The following is a 19012-nucleotide window of genomic DNA, read 5'->3' on the forward strand; positions in this document are numbered from 1 at the left end:
GTGTTGTGTGTGTGTGTGTTATGTGTGTGTGTTATGTGTGTGTGTTGTGTTGTGTGTGTGTGTCGTGTGTGTATGTGTGTGTGTGTGTTGGGACGGGGGAGGAAGCCCAGCCACAGAGCAGAGGGCCCACCTTTCCCCTGCCTACCTGACACTATCCCAGGCACACCGCCCACCGTTGCCAAATCTCAACTTTCTCAAGTAAAATGGTGCTCACATTCACACCCCCCACCCTCCCCGACGGACAGGAGGCCAAATGAGCCATCAACTGAGTGACTCTGGGTGGGTCTCTGCTCTGGGTCAAAGTTTTCTATGTAAAAGGAAGGGCTGGACCAGAAAATCTCTAAGGTCAGGGGTGTGAGAACACTTTAAAAACTGACATTCAAAAAAAGATTTCATATAATGACAACAATAGCACTTCAGTCTGACGAATGACACTGTTGGCTCAAGGCGTGTGGTGGTTGGAGAGGCGGCCAAGAGAAGAGGCAGTGAGCCAAGCGTGGGGCAGGGAGGGGAGCAGTGTGCTTCTTCCGCCCTGGCCCAGTGGTCCTGGTCACTACAGGCAGAATGAGATTTAGGGTCAGGCTTTGGGCTCTGGGGAGTGAACAGCAGTGTTGGCACCTGAGAGGGAAAGGGCAGGAAACAGCAGTGGATGCTCTGTCCAGTGACAGGGCATCCTGTGGACGTCCTGAGCAGCTAGTACAGGTAACAGGACATACAAACAGCAAACACAACAGGCACAAAACCCTCAGCGCACTGTCCTGCTGCCCACCGTGATGCTCTTTACCCATCTTCTCAGGGTGACTAAATGAAAGAAACATTATTTTGTTTGCATAGACCTCAGAGAATATAAAAATGCATAGACATTTCTTGGATAAACCTCAGGAAGTTCTGGCTGCAAGCCTGTAAGAGAATATGACAAGTATGCTCTTTGCTCTCATGCATGGCAGGAGCTGACAAGTGTCTCAGGCGTAGCTCATGCGTGGGGAGGGGTGGTCACCTGCACCGGAGGAGCCTTGCTTTCCTCTGTGGCTGTTTCAAGGGCAGACACTACTTTTCCAGAGACTTTCCCTTTGGCAGCTCCCCCAACCCTGACTCATCAGATATGATCCCAATTTGACCTGGTGCTTCTCTCTTTTGCTTCACCCAGGGGCACCACACAATGCAGTGATCTTGAGGGGCCCTCATGAACCTTTATCATAATTGCCAACTTCTCTCAAAACTCAGTTCTTAACTTCATCCCATTAGGGATCAGTGAAAATTATTTGGAGCAAGTTCGTCTGAAAGGTAGCATCGATCACATTCTTTGAGGTCTCAGCAGGTACCTGATGACTAAGAAGTAAACCAGGATTGAAACAGCACAAGGAGAAGGAAGGGAAGCTAAAGTTAAGGGAACAGTGATCTGGGCTAGGCACAGGGCTGGGGCCTCCACACACATCATGGCGTTCAATTTTCCTAACAACCCTGGGGAGCTTTCTTTTTTTAATCAGGAAAAGAACTCAACAAATCATGATTCTATTTGCTGAGAAAAGCTTCTCTTTCTCATTTTCCATCATCAACCAAAATGATAACTCTGAAGAGAGAAAAGTCAACTGTAGATACACAGGGGAGGATGAATAGGCAAAAATTACTGTACAATTGTTGAGCTGTGAAGGGGCTTAGACACCATGCAGTGTGGCAAGTCTCAAAGGAGAAGGAACGTTAGCACATTTGGGTCGGGGTGAGAGGGGTCTTTACTCAACCACTCTGGGGATTGTGAAACATCCCCTTTACAAGACTACTCTTGACCACCACTCTCACTACTGTGACCACACACATGCCCCGCCACCCTCTTTATCCCAGTGCAGGACATTTTCACAAACAGAGAGGATTGTACATAGAATAATATCGTGTGGAATCAGAAGAAAAAGTCAAAAGACACTGAGCTAGCCCAAATTCTTCATCTCTGTTTTGTTGGGAACATAATTGGGGGTCAGAAGTTAAAGATGTGCCTAAGATCTCCTAAGTGCTAAGTCTCCAGGCCATGTCGAAGCCCCCTCTCACAAAACTCTATTTCATCACAGATATGACACCCATGAGTGTGAACAGAATTTCACCACACAAGGATGAATATGAAAGAACGAATTTAAAGTTAGGTTCTCCAAAGGGAGCTTTCCCACAGGTGGCATGGTAAAGGCAGCCATTGAGGTCAGGATCCTCTAAGCAAACGAGGTCCTCATCTGGGCAGGTGCATTGGTCATGGAGGAGGCAGGCACCTAAATATCCTCCCAAGTGTGGTGATAAATACCTTGTCTAGGGTGTGTCCCACATGAAACAAATATAACATGCAGTATAAACTGATAATAAGCACAGTTTTAATGCTGGAAGCCCACTGGATAGCTCTGTTCATTGGGGGATACTCTCACAGGAAGTGGAAATATATTCCTTCTTTCCAGAATGGCTTTGAACAAGATTAGAGGGCCTCCTGGATAGACATCAGTAGAGCCTCCTTTATTCAGAAGCAAAGTAGATAAAGGTTTCTCCATTAATTAAGTCAAGTTATGCCCTGGAGCCCTTCTAAGAGCTTCCCTTTGCCTACAAAGACTGGAAGGTCGTAGGGAATCTTCCAGCAGGCATCTGGTACAGCAGCTTTGCTATTTTCTGATATCTATGATCGGCATCAGCACATATATGGGCAGCAAGAGGTCACAATGGTGGGTGTCAAGATGACAAGGCTGGGCTTCCTACAGTGCCTGGAAGGTAAACTCTTGCATCTCACGGTCTCTTCCAATTCTACCATTCTAAGATGTACCCTAGGCATCCAGGAAAAGTGGGGAGCTAAGGAAGACACTCCACTGAGCTGTACCCACCCTTCTCTTTTCCAGGGAGACATCTACCACGAGTCTGCTCAATGACTCGTAATAAACAAACTGCCCCCTAATGGGGAAGAGGCCTCCCTTCTCGCCAGTAATGGGATGTGATTGCAGGGCAGACACCTTCATCACACAGGATCCACTGCAGCTAGTGGGGCAAATAGCTGTGAAACAGGGCTGCAAAGAGAGTCGTAATCTGTACCTGGCTAATGAGGAGCGACTGGACCATGTTCTGTGAACACAGTGGAGGACAGGCCCATTAGTTACAGACCAGAGGGCACAGGGCCCAGGCAGTGGCACTCATCTTCCAACAAGATGCATTCTGTGTTACTCGAGTCACCTCTGAATTACCCAGCCCTTCCACAAATTGCTCATTAAGGCTTTCCTGTCATTTCTAAGGTGCAATATTTTCCTTTTCTAAGAACTCCTTAATCACAGAGGCTGTGCCTAGGACAGTGGGGTGCACACAGCAGACATAAGTAGTAATAAATAGGACTTGATGACAACCTGCTGCTGAAAGACAGAAATTCTGGCTCACTCGTCTTTATCCAAGTGCCTTGTTTTGGGCTCATGACAGCTGCTCAGCAGACGTTTATTAAATGAATGGGTGGCCTGTCTTATGAATTATCTGTAAAACAGAGTCCCTCCTCCCTAAATGCTTAATTGGCAGAGAAAATGGCTCCTTCCTGGCCACCCCCGAGATGAGGGATGCATGGGGTCATTGCAGAGGTCAGGGGAAGGTGGTGAGGGATGGTTTCACTTCTCAAGGCCAGCTGGCAAATGGGAAGTGCTGCCATTATTGAAGGCCTGGGAAACAAGCTGTCACCCACAGGGCCAGAGAGGAGACCGCGCCCACCCCTTTATAAAAATAGAAGCTGGGTGATCACCAGACTCCTCTAATTGCCAAGAGCTTCCCAGATCTGGAATCAGAGGCCTCCAACAAGCCTCCCACCAGAGAGGAGGCTAAGACGTGGCTCATGCAGTAACTATTTCCTCAGGCCCTTGTTTAGATGTGGATCTGCTCACACAACTCTTACCCAAACCACCATCCTCCTCACCCTCTTTCCAAAACACCAAATAAGTCAAGGGCTGAGGCACTTACTTCTGCACAGATATTTTAAATTAATCTTGAAACAATTTAAAAGGATTATTTTTCTCCCCTGCCCCTCACCCAGCACATTTCTGTGGCAGCTAGGTCAAGCCTGAGCAGCATTTTCACCACTGACTCAATATCAAAATATTCCTGGGTTGCCTTCTCCCCATCAGCCTTTCACTTCCTCCGTTGTTTTTTTTTTTTTTTTTTGATATTCCTCCTCTCCTCCTCTGCACACACATATGCACACACACACACATGTGCACAAATATACAAGCAAATATACTTCTCTTTAAGGTATGAGCATGGATCCTAACAGAGTCCACATACAGAGTTCAGGGATCGTAGACTTCAATAGGGAAAAAAATATGCTTTTATTTTTACCCACCTCTAACTAAAATATAGCATTCTCTTCAATTATGAACAAAGGCATCCAACTTCATTAATGTTATTAATACTTGGGCCTCTAGCATCAATAGAAACATACTCATTTTCATATCATATCAGGGTTGTTGCCCTGAAACATCATCTGTGGTCATCACTACTACAAAATTATGGTTGTTATAAGATTTAAAGTCAATCTTGTTGTTTAACATGCTCCTAAATGGCATCTGGTCCCATCACTTCATGGGAAATAGATGGGGAAACAGTAGAAACAGTGTCAGACTTTATTTTTGGGGGCTCCAAAATCACTGCAGATGGTGATTGCAGCCATGAAATTAAAAGACGCTTACTCCTTGGAAGGAAAGTTATGACCAACCTAGATAGTATATTCAAAAGCAGAGACATTACTTTGCCGACTAAGGTCTGTCTAGTCAAGGCTATGGTTTTTCCTGTGGTCACGTATGGATGTGAGAGTTGGATTGTGAAGAAGGCTGAGCGCCGAAGAATTGATGCTTTTGAACTGTGGTGTTGGAGAAGACTCTTGAGAGTCCCTTGGACTGCAAGGAGATCCAACCAGTCCATTCTGAAGGAGATCAGCCCTGGGATTTCTTTGGAGGGAATGATGCTAAAGCTGAAACTCTAGTACTTTGGCCACCTCATGCGAAGAGTTGACTCGTTGGAAAAGACTCTTATGCTGGGAGGGATTGGGGGCAGGAGGAGAAGGGGACGACAGAGGATGAGATGGCTGGATGGCATCACTGACTCGATGGACGTGAGTCTGAGTGAACTCCGGGAGATGGTGATGGACAGGGAGGCCTGGCGTGCTGCAATTCATGGGGTCGCAAAGAGTCGGACACGACTGAGCTACTGAACTGAACTGAACTGAAAGTACCACCTAAGTTGCTATACTTTAAAAATTTTAATAACTGTATTTCAATAATTATTTTCCAAGCCCATATGTAATTTTGTACATTTACAAATATTATTCTGAGAAGCAGTCCATAGTCTTCACCAGACCAAAGGGATCCAGAGTGCAGAAAGGTTAAGAGCCCCAGCTTAACCTAATGAACATTAGAAGGTGGGACTGAGATTTTCCCCAGAGTCATCCTGCACCAGGGGACTCAGGGACTAACAGGCAGAGTTCAGTGATAGCATAAGGCAGGCCCCAGGAGTGGCAGGAGAGTAGGGTTATTAGATAAGAGCTTGGGTGGACTTTGGAGACAGACACAATTTGGCTCTGTTCAACTGGCAGTGTGATCTTAGGGAAGTCACTGTACCTCTCTGAGCTTCCATTGCCTCCATATGAATTAAGAATAATACACCATACAATTCTGTGAGCATGAATTGTGAGGCAGCATTACACTTGGCTGACTGGTTCTAGGTTGACTCCAGGTCAGCCTTCTCTACCTGGGGGCTTCTGCGGTAAGGCACGTTATGCTGTTTTGTTTTGTAAACAGGCACTGTCTGGGCCCTTTTAGGCTTTCCATTTCCTGAACTTGAAGGATGCCGTGAAGTGCCTCAAACTCAAACACATCTAGGCAGACCCAAGTCCCCTACCTCCCTGAAACAGGCACCTAGGCCAGGATGCAAAGCAGATCTCCTACCCCAGAGCAGAAAAAAATCTCAAGTAAAAATGAAATGCTCCAGACCTTTCCAGCACTGGTCACAGAGGCCAAAACACATGCCTCTGGCTTTACAGAGTAGCTGACTCCTGACCTGCTGTCTCTTCTCACTTGGATATGAGCAGGGGGTTCTGCAGTCCATGTGCTCCAAACCTCAGGCCCAGGCCAGGCTAGGGTCAGACTCAGGCTGCCTGGCCACTGGGTCAAGAGTCCTCAGGAAGGCCAGAGGAAACCCTGAAACTCCAAAAGTTGTGCAAGAAACTCCTATCTCTTCCAAACTCTGTCTTAAATGATGTGCAAAAGTTCTGTTGTAGAAAGGGGTCATGTACTCTTTTAAAATTATACATATTGATTTTCATCTGATCATAAATTATAAAACATTGGAAAGCACAGAAAACTTACACAGAGAGATTAAAATGAATCATAATCCTTGCCCCTGGAAATAAAAAGTATTAATGGTGAATGTTTTTCCAGCTATACTTATATTGGCACACTTATTATATAAACTAAGATCATAATTATATAGTTTTGTATCTTGATTTCATCACTTAAAATACCTAGAGACATTTTCAGTATAGGCTCTTAAAAGACACAAAACTATTATACCAGGCACTGTCTGTAAGACTCAAGGTTACTGAGAGTCATGGTGTTCCTACTAGTGATATTATGCATTTAAATTTTATTCCCAGAAAATTGATAAGAGAGCCCCTTTCACTCCTCTTAAAAGTATATGCAACAGTCAACTCTCTTCTTTAGCTCAGAGAGCATCTAGAGAAGATACTTTGCATCCTTAGCAAAGAGGCACTATACGGTATTTTCCTTTTTCAGTTTTCTCTTTTTCACTGATAAGGGGAAAGCTTTGAAAATTTACTGCTGGAAAAAATATCATGCTTGAGAAAATGTGCAGCAGTGAGGAAAAACCTCCAGAAATAAAGTGGTATGGCGGGAAGAGAGCCCTGGACTTCAAATGGAACAGAGCTAGATTCCCATGTCAAGCTACTGTTGTAGCCCCAAGATCAAAGAACACCCAACATCACCCACTCAAAGGGCCAAAGGACTGTATAGACTAAATGAGACTCTGTATGCCAAAGTGCTTTGTCAATAGCCAAGTATACTGCAGGGCAATAATCACTAAGTCGTGATGCAGCTGGTAATAGCATTGTTACTTCTGTTGCTCGGCCAGCTTGAACCATTCACAGCACGCCCCAAGAGGGGCAGTGTCTAACAGTGCAAAAGTGGGGAGTCTGCAGCCATGCTGCACCTCCCAGTTTGGCCAAGATATTTAGCTTCTCAGTTTCTTCATCTGTAAAATGGGATGATGATGACATACCTACCTCGTAGGACTCTTGACAGATTAAAATGGGTTAATTTACACATGGTGCACAGAACAGTACCTGATACATAATAAACACCACACAAGGGGAGCTTTAAAAAGTGGGACTAGAAGAATCTGTGTGTGCCCCGCACCCCAGCCCTACTCAGGCTTGGCGGGCACCCTCCTACCTTTTCAGCGTCCTGCTCGAAGAGCCGCAGCTGGAAGCACTGGTCTAGCTTGAGCTTGCGCACATGCCACATCTGGTGCAGGTGCTGCCGGGTGGAGTGCAGCTTGTCCAAGAGGCTGGTGATCTTGGGCACCAGGCTCTGGAAGTCGGCACTGCCCGGGATGCAGTTGCGCCCCGAGAAGCCGTCACTGCAGCGGATGCACTGCAGCAGACGCTGTCCCTCCCGGTCCAGCTCCTCCACAGGAGCCTTCAGCACCTTCTTCTTCAGCTGTGTGTGTTCATCAATTAGCCGCCTCGAGCCCTCCACATCCACGGGGAACTCCTTCCGGGCCAGCATCTCCTGCAGGTCTTCAAGGCGTGACAGCAGGTGCACGGCGCTGTTGAAGAACTCCTCCAGGGAGAGCCGCAGCTCGATCCACTCCTCGTGGTTGTAGTCCAGGGAGCCATCGAACTCCTCCGTCAGCTGGGAGGGGTCCACCAGCTTCGTGAGGCCCTCCACGGACACCATGCTTGTCTGGGATGGGCAGACACAGAGAGGGAGACGGTGATGCAGAGGCAAGTCTGGGGAAGACCCCCAGGGGGGCCGTGGGCAGGAAAGAGAAAGTCAAGAGGAAAGGCCAAGGTATGTCCAGAAAATGACCAGACCCTGCCTGGAAAAGGGCAAGTGGGAGAAGGTGCAGCCTCCTGATCAGATGTCACAATCAGCCAAGGTCAGTAGTTTCAACAGACTAGCTGACTGGCTCAAAAAGTCTCTTCACCTGCCACCATTTGCCACTGAAGGAATGACTGTCTTCATGTCCCTACTGTCCTCATTTTCCTCTTCCCAAGTCTACCACGACAGGATGCTAGAAGCTGGGAGAATAGACTGAATCTAGTTCCAGGGGCCTAGTTCTCAATAGCTTTAAAACCCAGGATCCTATCCTCATGGGTGGATTAAACAGTGAGGGTCAGTTTTGAGCTGCGAGGGTCTCAGAGTTGATCTTCCTGTCTCTGTCCATGAGCAGATGCTCTTCGCTGGTGCAGAGAACAGACAGGGCTTGGGGACAGGGAGTCTTGGCCCCCCATTTTCTCTGAGCCCCCTACAAGCTCTTAGAGAGTAGAGTGGAGAAGCTTTGTCTCTGGGACGCAGAGCTGCAAGTGATGGCACAGGCAACCACCCTAATTTACCAAGAAAGAGCTTTTCTTTCCTACAGGACTACCTGATTCTGTTTCCTGGAGAAGGAGAGGCAACCAGAGAATATCTAGATCCAAGGCCCAACCCTACAATTAACAACTGTGCAAACTAGGTAAACCAAGTTTGCAGAGCTTCTGCTCCTTCCACTGTATAACGGAGATAATAACAGGCTGTGTGCAAAGTGCCTAGGGCATGGAGCCAGCACATGCTCATCAGGATGACCTCAAGGTTGCATCCTTTCTGAAGCCCTTAAATGCAGTTCATGCCCTTCTGTCTAGCTGATCTTTGAGCATCTCCTCCTCTTCTCCCTTTTCCCTCCATCTCCTTCCAAAGACACAGAAACGGGCTCTGAAACTGGATTGCTCATCAGAGCACCTTGGCAAGTTTATAAAAACACTGATGCTCAAATCCTTGTCCCTAGAAACCCTCATCTAGTTGGCCTGGATTGGAACTGGGGCATGGGTAGTTTTAAAAGCTCCTAATGTGCAATCTTGGAAGAAAAGTTATGACCAACCTAGACAGCATATTCAAAAGCAGAGACATTACCTTGCTGACTAAGGTCCGTCTAGTCAAGGCTATGGTTTTTCCAGTGGTCATGTATGGATATGAGAGTTGGACTGTGAAGAAGGCTGAGCACCGAAGAATTAATGCTTTTGAACTGGTGTTGGAGAAGACTCTTGAGAGTCCCTTGGACTGTAAGGAGATCCAACCAATCCATTCTGAAGGAGATCAGCCCTGGGTGTTCTTTGGAGGGACTGATGCTAAAGCTGAAACTCCAGTACTTTGGCCACCTCATGCGAAGAGTTGACTCATTGGAAAAGACTGATGCTGGGAGGGATTGAGGGCAGGAGGAGAAGGGGATGACAGAGGATGAGATGGCTGGATGGCATCACTGACTCGATGGACATAAGTTTGAGTGAACTCTGGGAGATGGTGATGGACAGGGAAGCCTGGCATGCTGCAACTCATGGGGTCGCAAAGAGTTGGACACGACTGAGCGACTGAACTGAACTGAGTATGCAACCAGTGACACAACCTCTGCAGATCCAAATCCCTGCTACTCAAAACACAGCCCTGGAACCAGCAGCACTAGCACTAGTGGGAGCTTGTTAGAAATCCAGGATCTCAGGCGCCACCTAAACCTGCTGGGTCAGAATCTGCCTCTAAGGTCCCTAGGGGACTCTGTGCATTAAATCCAAGAAGCCTTCTTTTAGAGCACTTTCCCCCTTTGAATTTGGCCCCAAGTTTACCACTTCTGGGAAGTCTCCCGTGATTTCATTCACCAATTTTTCTTTAAGTATCTGCCATTGAACATGCCAGGACTCTTATCTCTTAGCACTTACTGCCTCAGTCTATACTAAGTACCTCATCTGCTCTTTGTGAAACACTACTTTATAAACATTTTTCCAAGTGGGAAGCTCCCAGCTCTCTCTTCTGTTCTTCATGGTTAAGGAGGTAAAGACCAGCTTGCTCAACTTGGGGTGAAGTGGGTGCAGGGAGATGGAAAATGCTGGGCAGCTATGCTGAAGCACAAGTTTTAAGACTTGTTGGAAAGATTGTTTCCAGTCGTTTCAACTAATAAATTTATAAGCCTGCTGTCACTGCTTCTGTATATAAACAAACCCAAAATACACAAAGCATTTATTTCCCTACAGGACTCCTAGTGCTGGGGAAGATGAGAGTTAACTGTTTTTACACCAAGTCGAATTTCTCATGTTATTTACACAGAGAACTGCCTCTCAGCTGGTCTCATTGCTGTGCTCAAATTGCAGCCTACTGGGGCCACCCCCCCGCCCCTGCCCCGACACACACACAGGTGCTCCCGGCCCCTAGGGCCAAGCCTCTGGAATGGCAAGTTACTGATAGATTAAGGGCAGCTCTGCTTTCCAACAGGAACACATACTGTACTCAGGGTTCATCCTCTTGCAGATGAGGGCAAAGTTCCCAGAAAGGGGGAACAGCTCAGATTTGGCTGGAACAAAGATTCCTAAATCATTGATTTAATATGTTGTCATTAAAGGCTCTCAGGGGACTCATATGGCCTCTAGAAAAATCTAGTTAAAAAACAACATGTTTTATGAGTGTAAAAGTAACACAAAATTCTCAAAAGAAAGTAAAAAAACATGAAAATCAAATCACTCATCCAGCCACCTCAAATAAAGCACTGTTACCATTTTCATGCATTTCAGAGCCTTCCTCTCCATATACTATACACTTAAAAACCAATTTTAAATTACATTGCTAATACTGTCTTATAACTTGTTTTTAGAAAAACAATATATCATGCACATTTTTCAATGACACTATTGCTCTAAATATGATTTTAATGGCCTCATAGTACTTGTGTATTAATGTAGCCAAAATTATTGGATATTTAGGATACAAACTATACATATGTTTGTATATATATGTATGTATGTGTGTAAATATGTGTGTATACATATGTATGTATATTACTGCAAAAAACAATGTGATGAATATCCCTGTAGACATTTTTTGTTTGTTTATAATTATCATTATTCACCTTTTTGTTTAATTTTTATATTAAAAACATTTTCCTAGAAGGAGAATTAAAAGATCAGTAGATATAAACTCTTTTTAAGGCATTTGGCCCAAATTACAAGGTTGCCCCCAGAAACAATTCCTCTGACTTCCACACACCAGTAGACACAGGACTGCTTAAAGACTCTGTGCCCTTGGGACAATCTCATGAGCCTCTCTCTCTCCTCCCTTCTAAGAATCTCACTGGAAAGGCCACAATGACCCAGGAATCCTGAATTATCAGCCAGTCCCTGACATGTTGGGGATTTTAGGGTGGTGGAGATGGGCAGGTGAGAAATGGGTGGGTGGCGGAAAGGGGAGGAAACAGGAGCTAAGGGAGAGGTAGGCCTCACCTCAAAGATGAATTTGGAGCTGCCAAAGTTGGTCTTCTGTTTCTGCCAGAAGTTGTCGGGTTTGATGATGAGGGCCACATGGATCTCAGCAGGAAAGGCTTCTTGCAGCGTCTTGAGGAGGGGCTTGATGAGGTCCCACTTGGACCCCCGCATGTCGATGATGACGGTGAAGCCACGTTTGCACACGTCCTCGCTGTGGGGAGGTCAGAGGGCAGGCATAGTCACTCTGGGCCACTGCAACTTTGGAGTACACAGTCAAAAAGCATCTGGAAACCTGCATTCCTCTTAATCAGGACCAACCTTCCAACTTCACACCAGGTCTCCTGGCTGTCTTCCAATGTAACTCAAAATGTACTGCCTCAGAAAACCTTTCGCGATTAACCTCATTTGACCAAGGGCATCTGGCTTCTCCCAGCACTTAGCAAATAACTCAGCCTTCCCTGTGGTCAATTGCACTTGTTGGGACATTTACGGTTTCAGCATTCACTATTGTGTTGGAGTTTCTTTTAATTCTTGTCTCCCTCTCTTGCTTCTGGGATGAATCATCTTTTCTCCATCTGAATGCTGTACAAGCTCTCTAAAGACAGGGATGCTGCTGCCCTTAGATCTGAAATGGAAAGTCCTTGGCATGAGCGCTATCCTTCCCCAGGCCCACATCAATGGTAGCCACAGGAATACTTTACCACTGAACTGAACCTGGGCCAAAAAATCTTTTTTCAAAAAAAGAGATCTAGGCTGATTCTATCAATTGATTAGAGATGGTACATAAGGTATTGATAACACCACTGTATTTAAGACGTATTACTTGTAGTTCAAATTGTATGTCAATTTTGACAAATTGTTGGGTCACGCCAATTACTCTTAAATGGCCAAGGGTGGGACTTAGACCAGTGGATGTGGTCCCATTGTCTCACATCCTTCCGTTATAAGAGTCGGGTATAAAAAGGCACATTTCAGGAAGTTAAGAAAGGGGAACTACTCTTGAAATCAACTCAAGATGAAATGACAGTGACCAACTTGAAAACTGAAAACTAATCAGACTAAGTGAATCAAGATGATGCTGCAAACTTACTCAAACACTTGGGCTTTATAACACCTAATAATTTAAAGAAAAAAGAAAGTCAAACCAGTTATAACATCTCAGTTTGGAAAAAATTCTATGTTTTGGTAGTTAGGGGGCTTTTCTTGGTTTATTCAATCTATGTATTTATTTTCTAACTCAAAATAGACTTTGGTTAATTCACATGTTTGTATAAATACCAGTGTAGCATTTCCTTAGGGTACTTGTCTTAATCTCCTATTACCCAGACTGTACTCGCTTAAAGCCCTGTACATGTTGCATGCTCCACAGTCGTGTACCACCAGCTACCAATCACTTATTGCTACTGGAGGTAAGGCCACAACTGGAGGATTTCGTCTACAAAAGGAAACAAAATTCTGTTTCAGGCTTCACTCTCAACCAGTGATAAACTTGTCAGACTTTTGAAGAGGCCACAGCTCTTGCAATTGTGTGAATGTCTCAAGCATAAGGCAGCTTATTGGGCCTCCCAGTTATACAGGAAACTCCCCAGGCAGGACAGACACTCTTTCCATTTCTTCTTGTTGACACAAAGGATTAGACTCAGGAAGGAAGAAGGTTGAGCCTTCTGTTTCTCCGCAAATCCTATATCCCAAAGCAAAGTAGTTACCTCTTCTCCTACTCTGACATTTACTGAGTCAGTAAGCGGCCAGCGTAATTCTCTACTATTGTAAGAAGGCAATGTACCTTTTACTTAAATTGCAGAATTTCTTTCCCATTGTAAGAAAACACCTGCTAATCATAGAAAAGTTAAAATATTCAGAGATCTGTATAAGAGATACTAATGATAGGGATGTATAATACTCAGGCCTATTTCCTTCCAGCCTTTTTTGTGCATGTAATTTTCATACCCTATAGTGTTCTACCTTTCACTGTAACATAGAATTTTTCTCATGTCTCAGATTTTTTTGAAATGATTAAATTTAATGGCTTCCCTGGTGGCTCAGAGGTTAAAGTGTCTGCCTCCGATGCGGGAGACCGGGGTTCGATCCCTGGATCAGAAAGATCCCCTGGAGAAGGAAATGGCAACCCACTCCAGTATTCTTGCCTGGAGAATCCCATGGACGGAGGAGCCTGGTGGGCTACAGTCTATGGGGTCGCAAAGAGTTGGACACGACTGAGCGACTTTCACTTCACTTCACTTGTAGCTCAGTCAGTAAAGAATTTTCCTGTAGTATAAGAGACCTGGGTTTGATCCCTGGTTTGGGAAGATCCCCTGGAGAAGGAAATGACAACCCACTCCAGTATCCTTGCCTGGAAAATCTCATGGACACAGGAGCCTGGTGGGCTGCAGTCCATGGGGTTGCAAAGAGTCAGGCACGACTGAGTGACTAACAGTTACTTACTTAATGACACATAATCCATCTTATAACTACACCACAGTTTATTTAATCATTCTCATTACAGCTTTACAGAAGGGCACATCAATTTACATGTATACCAGCAAAGCATAAGTGTACCCCCTGCCCCCACATCAGCACTGATTATTGAATTTTTAAAATCTTTGCCAATTTTCTAAGAAAAATATTGTATTACATTTATATTTGCATTTCTTTGCTTACTGGCTATAGCTTATTGACCTACAACAATTTCTTCTGTGACTTACCTGATCATTTAACTATTTTTCTATTTCAGTTTAATGGCATTTCTTATTGAGCTTAGCTTCATTTGCAAGCAGAAATCACTTGGTCGTGTCTGACTCTTTGCAACCCCATGGATTATACAGTCCATGGAATTCTCCAGGCAAGAATACTGGAGTGGGTAGCCGTTCCCTTCTCTAGGAGATCTTCCCAACCCCGGAATTGAACTGGGGGTCTCCTGCATTGCAGGCAGATTCTTTACCAGCTGAGCTACCAGGGAAGCCCTAGTCTGACTCACATTTGCTGCATGCCCACTTAGGCCAGGCATTGCACAGTAATTGGGGGTCTTCCCTTCCCTTAGAGATGACTGACTTCCTTGTTTACCAGCTCCTCAGGCCCTGTCGCTGTTACCATAATTATGTAGACACGAGAAAATCCCATCCCTAACAACAAAGAGTCAGTGTTGCTACCAAGAGCTGGAGTTTGACTATCCCAGATCTAAATGTGATCATCAGTAACAGCTCACACACTGTTAACGAATAATTTCTGACAACAAAAAGAGAAATCAGGTACTAATACTCTCTAGGAAGTTCTCACTAGCTCAGGAGATGGAGAAAGAGGCCCAGAGGCTGAATGCTGAGAGATAACCTAATTGAGCTTTCCTGGTAGCTCAGACTGAAAAGAATCTGCCTGCAATGTGGGAGACCTGGGTTCAATCCCTGGAACGGGAAGATCCCCTGGCAACCCAGTCCAGTATTCATGCCTGGAGAATACCATGAACAGAGGAGCCTGGTGGGCTACAGTTCATGGGGTCACAAAGAGTCGGACATGACTGAGCAACTAACACTTTCACTTTCAACCTAATTGGCATCTCTCTGTGAAAATAGCTAATCTACCAAAGTGCTTTCTCTGTCTGATTTGAAGCAAAAAGCATAGCCAGGGGAGGGTAAGGAACTTTTTTCACATGGTTATTGTGCCACAGACTGTGGTTAGACACTTAACCCATGTTATTTCATTTTATCCTCACAATGACCTATAAACTTGGCATTGTTATCATCATATAAGAGATGATGACATGGAGGCAGAGAACGTGCCTAAGGTTACGTGACTGGTAAGTACCCAGCAGAGAGTCAAAACCAGGACCTCTGACTCCAAAGCCCACCCTCAGGTTACTGTATCGGATCACACCTACCAGGGCCACTATGTGCGGTGCTTTTGTGACTGGGTGTGGAATGAAGGGTCAGTGACGAGGGGAGCAGATTAGGAGACGGGGGGAATTAGGGCAAGGAATCCAAGTGTATGACTTCATTCTACGGTCTTCAAAAATCACAAAAGCACAGAAGCAAAAGATCATGGCAAATTCAGGAAGTTCAAGTAATTCACTTTGGTTTAGGCACAGGAGTAAGAGACAGCATGGTCTGAGTGCCTCAGAGAGCCCTATTCTAGGCTCTGACCCTCCTTTTCCACACCCTCCCCCAGAGAGTCCAGGCTGCCCCTACCCTTTTCTAGACCAAATTCCTTGTCCCTGACATCCTAAAATTTTCAGCTCAAAGGGCCCTTAACCTACTTCCTGAGCTCATACGTGCCTCTCTCCTAGGTTCCATCCCCAGGGGTTAAAGAACACTACCACTGTGAGCACCTTGGCCTGAGGGATGGCAAAGAGCTGCTATTTTCAAAGATGTGGCTAGAACGTGGATGTGTCAGCCAGGTTGTCCACATGCATGTAGGGTGCCCCTCCACAATGGAAGACAGACCTAGGAGGTAGGAGAGAAGGGAGGCAGAGCATGAACTAAGGCAGAGCTCCCTGCAACTGCTAAGTTCTAGCAAGGAACATAGAGCAGTCCAACAAATATGAATCTGAAGTTGGCCTCCTAGGTTGCTATGAAAATATTTTTGTCAAGGTAGAAGGGTAGAACCCACTTTTTTTCTAACAGTTCATTAACTTGCTATATTAAATTTCAATATTTAGACACAGGGTATGTAGGTTTCCATTTGTACTCCTGTCCCATTGGCATTGCAATGTTAGAAGCAGGTCTCAAATTCAGAAGCAACTTGCACCACAGCAGGAGTGCTGCATTTATCCCTAAGGGCAATGAGGAACAGAACACGATCAGGTGATTTGGGAAGATTACCCCTCCAGGTGTGCAGAGGGAGAGTAAATCAGGATCAGCCAGACAGAGTAGAGCAAAAGCAGCAGCAGCAGAGAGACCACCTCACTAGGACTAAAATGTGTCCTAAACGAAGCCTTCCTTGGGCTACCTGATTTAAAGCTGCAGCTGTCCCCTACCACTCCCTACTTCCCTTCCCTGATTTATGGTCTCCTTAGCACTCATTAACCAATGATTTGGTGGCAAAGACAGTAACGAATTTGCCTGCAGTGAGGGAGATGCGGGTTCAATCCCTGGGTCGGAAAAGATCTCCTGGAGAAGGAAATAGCAACTCACTCTAGTATTCTTGTCTGGAGAATTCCATGGAGAGAGGAATCTGGTTACCATCTGGAGTGTGTATTTTACTTATTCATTTTTACTGTCCATTTTCCCCTCAATGGAAAGTAACCTCAATGAGGGAAGGGCTGTTTGTGTTGATTTCACTGCTAGATTCCCTGTGCCTACAGCACCTGGGGCACACTAAGACTCAACATATTGAGGAAGGAGGGTAGCAGGTAAGGGTATGATAGAATCTAGAGCCAACACACTTCAGTCAAAATCCCAGCTCCATCATCTACCTGTTGAGGAAACTTAAGCAAGTACCTTTAAACCTCTACATCTCAGTTCCTTCACTATAAATTGTGAATAATAGTAACTACATTACAGAGTTATTTTGGAGATTAGGTTTGTTAAGATACATAAAGCACTTCCGATGGTGCTGGGCCCATATCCCTACTATGCAAGTCTAAGCTGCTGGGGGAGACACTGTTGGTGTCCCACCCAGGGCAGTTTTGTTGACCTTTGTGCCCAGTCCCCAGCTCCATAAGTGTTGCGGCGATCAGCTTATGCCTGAGACCATCTCAGGAGACTTGCCTTTGACTGATGGGTGCACTTTTCCAAAAGACATGTGGCAGTTATACCCCTATCCCAATGGGGCCAGTGCCTCTCTTATACAGAGGTGCCTTTCACTCAAGGCAGGGAATCTCTGAAGTGTGACTTATACTCCAGAGCCTTCTCTCCCCCCTGGGGGTCTCCACTGGACTTCTCCACTGCTCCTTCCTTCTCTGTACCTCCAACTCTTTTATACTTTTTTTCCTGAAGAGAATGCCCTTTAATAGACAATTTCTATCTGAGTCCCTGTCTCAAGAAACAGTCACACATACATCAATTTCATAAATATACAACATTCTGAAGGCAATATGAGGTACAGTCTTGAGATTAAAAGAGAAATATGAGTTGCAAATTTTGACTTGGGAGTCATACTATGCCTGGCACATAGTAGGTGTTCAATAACATTTGCTAAATGAATAAATCCATGAACATTGGCAGCAGATATGCACAGAAGTGGGTGACATCACCCAATGAAGACAAGTAAGATGAAAAAAGAGCTCCCAGATAGCTCAGTTGGTAAAGAATCTGCCTGCAATGCAGGAGACCCTAGTTAGATTTCTGGGTTGGGAAGATCCGCTGGAGAAGGGATAGGCTACCCTCTCCAGTATTCTTAGGCTGCTGCTGCTAAGTCACTTCAGTCGTGTCTGACTCTGTGCGACCCTATAGATGGCAGCTCACCAGGCTCCCCCATCACTGGGATTCTCCAGGCAAGAACACTGGAGTGGGTTGCCATTTCCTTCTCCAATGCATGAAAGTGAAAAGTGAAAGTGAAGTCGCTCAGTCGTGTCCGACTCTTAGTGACCCCATAGACTGCAGCCTACCAGGCTCCTCCGTCCATGGGATTTTCCAGGCAAGAGTACTGGAGTGGGGTGCCATTGCCTTCTCCGATTCTTAGGCTACCCACTCCAGCGTTCTTGGGCTTCCCTTGTGGCTCAGCTGGTAAAGAATCTGCCTACAATGTGGAAGACCTGGGTTTGATCCCTGGGTTGGGAAGATTCCTTGGAGAAGGGAAAGGCTATCCACTCCAATATTCTGGAGAATTCCATGGACTGTATAGTATAGTCCATGGGGTCGCAAAGAATTGGACATGACTGAGCAACTTTCACTTTGAAGATGAAAAAGCTTCTGAGTCTAGGATAGAACTGATGTGAATATCAGTTTTAAGAGATAGGAGAAGAAAGTAGCTGAAGAACAAATGCAAAGAGGTAAGATAAAACCGGGAGAGCAGTGAAGTCAAAAAAATCAGGGAAGAGAGGACTTCAAGGAGGAACTACAGCATCAAGTGCTCCAGAGAGGTAGGTCTTAGCTGAGATGAGAACTATTACATTTAGCAGCTACAAGGCCTTAGTTCAGTTGGTCAGGGCAATGTCACTAGGCACTGGGGCAGGAACTGGGTGGGGCAGGAAAGCAGCCTTCCTAACCGGTCTCTGAGATGATGGGAGAAAAGGTCAGGGTCATCAGAGACGGGATTTGGTGCACGTACTCCAGAAACCAACTGAGTTCACACTGCTCTTTGGCTATGCCCAACCCCACAGAGGCTAGCAGGCGGCCTCTTCCTCAAGCCTGCATGCCCCCAGTCCTCCCTTCCTCTCAGTGTGCTCACATGGGGAGAGCTGCAGCAAGACAATTTACACTGGAACATAACTAGCAGGTGGCCATCCTTTTCCCTTTAGGATATTTACCTTTTCAGTGATACTTCTTAGCCCAATTTTAATTTTCAGGGGAAGAATTTGCATTGTGTACGGTGAGGATGGGAGCCAGAAGGTGAAGTTTGGAGCAGTGGGCCTTCAGATCCACT

General features: G+C 45.6%; 1 protein-coding gene across 2 annotated transcripts in view; it reads right to left on the reverse strand.

Annotated features, from left to right (window-relative positions):
• LOC120870552 (kalirin) overlaps window positions 1-19012 on the reverse strand; it is a 522430-nt gene that overhangs the window by 261861 nt on the left and 241557 nt on the right. For both annotated transcript variants that reach the window (XM_040250305.1, XM_040250297.1), the window contains exons 4-5: window positions 11519-11711; window positions 7452-7964 (exon numbers count right to left, since the gene is read on the reverse strand). In XM_040250305.1, the coding sequence (XP_040106239.1) occupies window positions 7452-7964; window positions 11519-11711 (706 nt within the window). The remainder of the gene's footprint in view (window positions 1-7451; window positions 7965-11518; window positions 11712-19012) is intronic.

Source organism: Oryx dammah, unplaced genomic scaffold, assembly GCF_014754425.2.
Source record: "Oryx dammah isolate SB20612 unplaced genomic scaffold, SCBI_Odam_1.1 HiC_scaffold_2, whole genome shotgun sequence".
Classification (NCBI taxonomy): Eukaryota; Metazoa; Chordata; class Mammalia; order Artiodactyla; family Bovidae; genus Oryx; species Oryx dammah.